At 35.2% G+C, this 8,298-nt stretch overlaps 1 protein-coding gene across 3 annotated transcripts in view; it reads right to left on the minus strand.

Moving 5' to 3' along the window:
* The window catches only part of SERPINI2 (serpin family I member 2), a 35,332-nt gene extending 28,372 nt beyond the window's left edge, over window positions 1-6,960 (minus strand). For 2 of the 3 annotated variants that reach the window (XM_004756506.3, XM_004756505.3), the window contains exons 1-2: window positions 6,808-6,960; window positions 4,245-4,499 (exon numbers count right to left, since the gene is read on the minus strand). In XM_004756506.3, coding sequence (XP_004756563.2) covers window positions 4,245-4,491 — 247 coding nt within the window. In that variant the 5' untranslated portion in view covers window positions 4,492-4,499; window positions 6,808-6,960. Of the gene's footprint in view, window positions 1-4,244; window positions 4,500-6,554; window positions 6,624-6,807 lie in introns of those variants that run through there. The other variant, XM_045088603.1, reaches the window with a different exon arrangement.
* Window positions 6,961-8,298: the final 1,338 nt, after the last annotated feature.

Consider the following 8,298-nt stretch of genomic DNA (forward strand, 5'->3'; position numbering starts at 1 on the left):
TGTCTGGCTGAGTGGAGCCTACATTTCAGTCCCCACTTCTCTCCTTGTCCTCCCCTGCTTTCCTGCAGGTACAACCCAAATAACCATATTGGAGTCTCTGTGAAGTATATTTCATTATATTTCAAACTCCATAGTTCTCCATTCTTGGGGATATAGATATAGACATAAACAATTTTAGCCATAAGAATTTATTGCCCTATGGTTGGATTTGAAGAATTTCAGCAAGTCCTTACAATCCTAGAATTCTTACATAAGGAAAGGAAGAAGGTTAATCTATTTTACTTGTTCATGCAATTTCAGAGGCAATCACTTGCAATTTAAAGCTGAGGGAAATATCTCAATAAATGGGAGGCTACAGAGAAGACTTTCTGAGAGAAAACGTGAGTATTTTCAAAAGAATTAAATAAGGTCAGATATGAAGTGGCAGAATTTGAAACTAATCTTCAGAAATTTGTAATTTATGAGCATTTTTAAAGGAATGGGGGAATAAAAGAAAAGGGGGAGAAAAATAGTTCTGACTCATTTGTCAGAGCAAAAAGATTTATGTCAAGTACTTAAGGTCTAAGACTGTATGACAAACAGTCAGTTGCCCTCTGATAAATCACTGGATTCAGAAGTCAATGAAAAATGTCATCAAGTAGCACAAGTTTGGAGGAGAATATAAAGTTATCTGCCTTATAAATTTGATTAAATTTGTAGATTAGTAACCTCTTTCACAAGATCAAAAAGAATATGTATACATGGATCCTAATAAGCAAAGAGAATCAATTTATTTCATTTCCTAAAGCAGAGCTAGAGAAAATCTACAGGTCATGGGGTGAATGTAACTTTCGGTTTGATTGTACTAGACCTTCAGAAAATGTTCCAAAATTCATCACATGTTTACTTCTCCTACAGTTAAGGCCCAAAGGCTAATTGTGTGTGAAATGTGAGAGATCCAAACATGAAAACAAAGGGGGTCATGGGATTATAGATAATTTTAGCCAAAAGATCCATATAAATCAATTACTCCAACTCCTCTCTTTTTAGTGTGGAATCTAAAATCCAGACAGATACAGTAACTTTAGAGGAACAGATCATAAGTTTAAATGGTTGCAGAGCAAAGATTCATGGCTTGTTCTCTTTCCATGACACCCTTGGAATAAGGAAGCGCCTCCGTTAGTCTTTGATTAGCAAGCAGCATAGTAGAAGCAAAGCAAAAATGGAAAATTATCGGATGCTCAGTAGACTGGAGAAGGTAAATTCCGAGCAGATGTTTCGACAGAGGACACTGAGAGCCCTGTGGGGGTAGGATCCCAGGAGTTGTATACCCATCTGTGGAACAAGGCAGGTGTTCACATAAAACAATCTGATAGCAGGAAACGTAAAATGTAGACAAACTGAACAGAGAGCACCTTTGATAATCATTGGGAATAGAAGGTAGGGCCAGCACTAGGATGAGTCAATGGTATACTTATATTGAGCATAAAATTTAAGGAGATGCCAACAGACTCCATAACCAAGAAGATATTTTGTTGCCACACATTTTTTTAAAATCAGTTTTAATGCAAAAAACCCCATGAAGAACAAAATATAAAAATATTAAATAAAGACAGAATCATTACTAGTGATTTTCCTCTTCATCTTGGTTTCCAATACCAGTCACCACCTTCTGATCTAACATACCGTTGGTCCCCCCCTTAACACCATTTTGTTCTTCTTTCTCCAGACCCTCTGAGCCTTTTCCATTTCCTTGCCCTCTTCCACTCTGTCCCCTACCTTAACTGTCTCCTTGTTCCTTATTCCTTAATTCCCTCCTCTTTTTTATTTTCCAGAGTTTATCTTTCATATTTTTGCTCTCTCTGGCTCCTCTGCCTTTTCCTTTTGCAATTATCTTCCATCTGTGTCCCTCTTTTTCTCTCTCCCTTAACAAAGCATAATAGAAAGCAGCTTTGGTAGATTTTGTTACATGTGTTAACATACTCATGTTTAATTGTCCATATATATATTCTCCCAAGGAAAATATAATATATTGCCCTAAGGATCCACAGCTCTCAGTGAATCATTTTTGGAATTCATTATGGACAATTTGCTGAACCTTTCTTCACCTCCGTTTCCTCGTCTAAGCAGCAGGGTTATGTCTACCTCACAGAGTAACTGTGAAGAGTAAGTTAGATAGTGGATACCAAACACAGTAACAGTGACTGCTGTACTATCTATATGATTGATAGTGTCGTCCTCATTACTACTGTGATTAGCCTTACATTCACAATCCATAGTTGTTAAGATTTCCGTGTTTCTCTACAAGAGATATCCATAGAGAGTAGTTTAAACTTCAGAGATTCTAATGTTGCTTATTTATCATAGAATCAACTTTACATATCTTTATAAATGCTCTATTACTTTTCAAAGCAGTATTGTGTGATTTAAATGTTTCTGAGACTATGTAGTGGGATTTGCGGAAATTAATACAGACAGTCAAGACTAAATTTGGAACACAGTAGCTTCATTTTGCATTATTCACAAAGGAAAATTCTTGCAATTAACTTCACCATCACCAACTTCTTTTCTACATAAAATTGCTTTTATTTAAAACAAAGCAAACAAGACCTTCTAAAAAAGAAAAATAAATCTCTAAATATAATTACTCTGTCCTGAGGCAAACATACTGAACTTAGTAATAGTGATTAAATTCCCACATCAAAAATCTGGAAAGTTCCTCTGATGGTTAGGACACATTACCTGACAGTGATGCAAAAGTCTAAAATTAAAATCATTATGGAAATTGAGGACACAGTTAGCCAGAGAAATGGACAACCCTTTCTTTTTCTTTCTTTCTCTCTCTCTCTCTTTTTTCCTCTCTCTTTTTAAAGATTCTATTTGGGTGCCTTGGTGGCTCAATGGATTAAGCCTCTGCTTTTGACTCAGGTCATGATGTCAGGGTCCTGGGATCAAGCCCTGCATCGGACTCTCTGCTCAGCAGGGAGCCTGCTTCTCCCTCTCTCTTTGCTTGCCTCTCTGCCTACTTGTGATCTCTCTCTGTGTCAAATAAATAAATAAAACCTTAAAAAAAATATTTTATTTATTTACTTGACACAGAGAGAGAGAGAGAGCACCGAGGAAGGGAGAGACAGTGGGACAAGCAGACTCCCCACTGAACGCTGAGTCAGATGTGGGAGCCAACACAATGCCTATCCCAGGACGCAGAGATCATGACCTGAACCAAAGGCAGGTACTTAACTGTCGAGCCACCCAGATGCCCCAACAACTACCCTTTCAAACAGGATGACAGCACTAAAGCTTCTATACAGTATCTCAGACTTTCTGGGGACTCTGCAACAACAATCCTTAATACACAAAAAGACCTCAGATAGGTTATCTGAGTGCTTTTTAAAAGAGATTTCCTAGGGGCTCCTGAGAGGCTCAGTGGGTTAAGCTTCTGCCTTCAGCTCAAGTTAGATCTCAGGGTCCTGGGATCAAGCCCCGCATTGGGCTCTCTGCTCAGCAGGGAGTCTGCTTCCCCCCTACCTATTTGTGAGCTCTCGATCTTTCTCAAAGATTTCCTAGGGCACCTGGGTGGCTCAGTCAATTAAGCATCTACGTTCAGTTCGGGTTATGGTACCAGGGTCCTGGGATACAGGACCTAGTCTGGATCTCTGCTAGGTGGGGAGCGTGCTTCTCCCTCTCCCTCTGCTTGCAGCTCCCCCTGCTTAATTTTTAAAAGCTGATAAAATAATGAGAGATCCACACAAAGATTTCTGGGTGAGGATGTTCACTGCAGCATTTTTATAAGAGAAATATAGGAAACTACCTAATAATGAGAGGTTAAGTAAGTAACAATATTTCCATAAGAGGCAATAAAATGTAACAACTAAAAATTATATTCTGAAGCTGGTATGAGAAAATGATCACAACATACTGAGAGTGGAAGAATAAACAAATATACGTACATAGACACACACATGCACACACAACATAAGTCTCAATTAAAACTGCCTGAAACAGGACAGAAAAAAATATACTAGTATACTCACAGTTTCATATCTGTATGAAAGTATCTGTATTAAAAATAGTACATTCTTCTAGTAACATTTTCATTAGAAAACAATTAAAATGAATATTTTTAAAAATTCTCCATTTTATTATAAGTTCACACTTTTGAATATTTTCCATGTATTTCAATTCTGAGACCCTGAACTTCTAACTGGCAAAATAAATTTGAGCACATCTTATCCAGTATAAATAATCATAAGTAAGAATCTCACCGGCTGAGGTTTCCTGAAGTTTTAAAGTTTGTCTTATCTGCTGTCGTGCTTTTCCTTTTGCTCCCAGTTGTACCATCCCAAGACCCAACGTTGTTCCAAGGGGGGAAAATATAATGTTGTTCTCGTGAGATAAAGAAATAGCTTGGTAAAGGTCCACTGCAAATTCGATATTTCTTTGAGCCGACGGTCTTGAGGCTTGGCTTCCAGAAAAAATCAGTAGGAAACTCCACAACAAGATCTTACACATTTTGACCTCTGTGCGTTAATTAAAAAAAAAAAAAATGGTTTTCAAAATAATCAGAATTTACCATAGTAAGCTCCAACAGAAAACTTGTTACCTATTAGAACAGACTATTCTAAGATGATTCTCATGCCGGTTTTCAGATGAAGGATCATCTTTTAGGAGAAATAGATCCTGTGCTAATGGCATTTTTATATTCCTTCAAGAACTAGATCAAAATACAAAGCAGTCATCTAAAATCAAAGAAGTTATAATTCTGAAACACTATCAATAAGCAATACTATCTCTAAATAGCTGTATGATACTTTTTCCTATTTTTCCCATGATTCTAAATGGGATCACCTCTAACTCTTTATCAAGGGAATTCTCTGTCCACTCTACTCTAAAACTGTAAATCAAAAGAGAAACAGAATAAAAAAATGAAGACACTCTAGTGTGGTTTTAAACCTATAATAGAAAGTTAATGCATTTTAAATTAGTTTGAGTAATCTGGCAAAGTCTTTGCAGTAGGAATTCTCACACTTTACACAATCTCACTTATGGGGCAAAATACCCCAAAATCCACAGTGCACTTTTTTCAAAGTGAGTAAAAACAAACTTGGAAAAACCATAAAGAAACATAATTACCATCAAATACAACTGATACAATAACAAAGAAGAAAGGCAATTTTTTTAAAAAAATCAAAGAATAATTTGAAACTTAACACATACAAAAGAGGTGTAATTGAGAACTTTATACAATTTACAATACTAATGATACCTCATTAAAGTGTTCTCCACTAAAAATACAGGAAATTCAGCCATCTGACTACATCTTAAGAATGAGTTTCACGATATTACCACAAACTTCATGAAATACTGATTCTGAAATCCTTATAAATTTTAGTGATACTACTTTTACCTTACAAAAAACACATCTTAGTATCCCTTAGTAACTCCTAGTTTAATAGGTTACTAGGAAATAATGTTCATTGGGGATAAAGATGAAAGCCTCCAGAACAATGTATTGTTAGCCTTAAAAAATGAAGAACTATATTTCTAAAGTGTTTTATAGACCATTATGAGGGTCAAAATGACCCATTTGTTAAGAGTCACTATTACATATAAAGATTACTAATAGTCAACTATTCTCTAAAACTAAGATATAGAATCATTAGCCAGCTAATATTTGTAGTTAAACTCTGTTTGCTTAGGTACACAACTTGAAAAGGAAAAAGACCTCAAAATGCAATTTAAAAAAGCACTTGTTGGGGCACCTGGGTGGCTCAGTGGGTTGGGGCCTCTGCCTTCGGCTCTGGTCATGATCCCAGGGTCCTGGGATCCAGCCCCACGTCGGGATCTCTGCTCCTCTGGGGAACCTGCTTTCTGCCTGCCTCTCTGCCTACTTGTGATTTCTCTCTCTCTGTCAAATAAATAAAATCTTTAAAAAAAAAAAAAAAGAACGTGTTGGGGCGCCTATGTGGCTCAGTGTGTTAAAGCCTCTGCCTTCGGCTCTGGTCTTGATCCCCGGGTCCTGGGATGGAGCCCCACATTGGGCTGCTTCCCTTCCTCTCTCTCTGCCTGCCTCTCTGCCTACTTGTGATCTCTGTCTGTCAAATAAATAAATAAAATCCTTAAAAAAATGTATATTTTCAAACAAATGTTTTATTTGAGGATTAAATTAGTACATAAGGTTGTGAACTGTTGTGCAACAATAGGAAAAGCCAGTAAGAGAAGCTTTATGTCCAAAATACATTTCTGTGTATCATTTTCTAATATATTCAATATCTCAGAAGATTTCTGATTAGAAATATCAATTTGTAGAAATAAAAGTAGTCAAAATGTTATTTGTACTTTTAAGTCACCAAGCGGCAATTCATTAGGCACATCTACATGTATTTGGTTTGTGTCAGAATAATAACAAATAATATTATGAAAGATATAATTTTCCCTTATAATAGAATCTGAGGGGTATCTTCTTATTATTAATAATCTTAATAACTAAAATTAACATTATTTGAGCATCCAGTTCTCCCAGAAAATTTCTACACAAAGTTCACAGCAAAAAATTGTCTTAAAAATTCACTTACCTCATTAGGTTTTGAATCCTATTTCATTAGAAAGCATGAAGTATTGTGAACCAAACAACATGATGAATAGTCCTATAAGAATTTGGCCTTCAAATTTACAATGACACCATTTAAAGAGAATAAAATTAATGTGTTAATTTGATGAATTTAAATATTATCTGTATCAAAGTGAATTGAAATACCATTTCTTTACTCTTTGATCAGTATTATTGCATAGCTTCATTCAAAAGCTATTTAATTTTAAGATACTTACCCCAAATTCGCTTCTGATTATTCACTGTAGTTTTATAACTGAAATGCAACTGCTTGGAAACACTAGTACTTAAAATACTTGATCAGTCAAGGCCAACTTTATTTATCTTGAACGCTGTATGATTAATTCCTTTAAACCCAAAGCAGGTGTTCACTACCTTTGTATAAAAGGACAAATATGATCAGGTTAATGATCAATGATGCAACTGGCAAGAATTGAGAGAGAAAACCATAATAGTTTTATAATATTTCACCCATTATTCCACTTCTTTTACAGTAAACTGAAATAAAACTTGGAAGGATATACTAGGGCTTGTAAATTTGCTAGTAATTAGTTCTTTTTGTTTCTCACAGGACTTGCACATCAGATTACCAATGTATGCCATCATAAATATTTCAGAATGCCTATGAGAAAAAGGATAAAGCTAAATCAAGTCCAGAATGCAGAGACAAATTGCTGCTGCACTTACAGAGTTCGCAACAATTCATCAAATTATACAATTGTCACAGGAATTTCCTGTGGTTACATTTTAATCCTTAGGAAAAAGAGTAGATATTGAGAAATGCACTCTCTATTTTGAACAAAAAGACCAGATTAAGATTATTGATTTACCAAATTATACGAAGGCAATACTATTAAACATAGATTTAATAATAAACATCGATTTTACTTTTATACACTTTTAAACTTTTACATGGTTTTCTCTACCAACAGTTCATTCAAAAAATGGATGCATAATTGAACGGTTCATTCTTCTAGTTCAAATCCATCACCTCAATGACAATCAGATATTTAACACATTGTATTATTCATCAGTTGTCTCTAAGAAGAAAAATGGAATATTTGTTCCAGTTACTATCAACTATTCCCTATTCATAATTAAATGTAGTTGTTTCTGATAATTTTATGAAAAAGAAATAAAGAAATAAAATGAATATAGATACCTTCAAATGGAATTCATCAGAAAAACTTTTTCAAGAACCTTGTTAACCTCTTTCAGTGTCCTAATGGGGCTAGAGTTCACTGCCCAGCCCTGATGGGGGCTATAGGCCATAACCTCTTAATTCACTAAAATTCTTAACTGCCCATCTAAGTGTCTCTAAATGTTTTCTAAATCTTGGGTTATAATAATATTACTTGCTCTAACATATGCAAATTCATTTCCAGCTTTTAATTTAACACTATCAGCGATCATTTTCCAAAAAGAGTTATGCAGCACAAGAGCACAATCTTTCTTCTTATTCTACTATACAATTCATAAATAATAAGTCTGAATGTTCAAGATTATCACTCAATCAATGCTTTTCTCCCCCTGTAGTGACACCAGCGAACATCCATCACAAGTACCATTGGCTACCAAATTATTATTTCTCCATATTACTCAGATCATAATATGATTTAACCTGGAACAAGCCATTACTTTTCCTTCCAATGACAGAAGCAGACACTCTGTCTTAGTAAGATCATTTAATGAAGTTGTTCTGTAAGGAC

This window comes from Mustela putorius, unplaced genomic scaffold (genome assembly GCF_011764305.1).
Source record: "Mustela putorius furo isolate JIRA1106 unplaced genomic scaffold, ASM1176430v1.1 tig00003834_pilon_pilon_pilon, whole genome shotgun sequence".
Taxonomy (NCBI): Eukaryota; Metazoa; Chordata; class Mammalia; order Carnivora; family Mustelidae; genus Mustela; species Mustela putorius.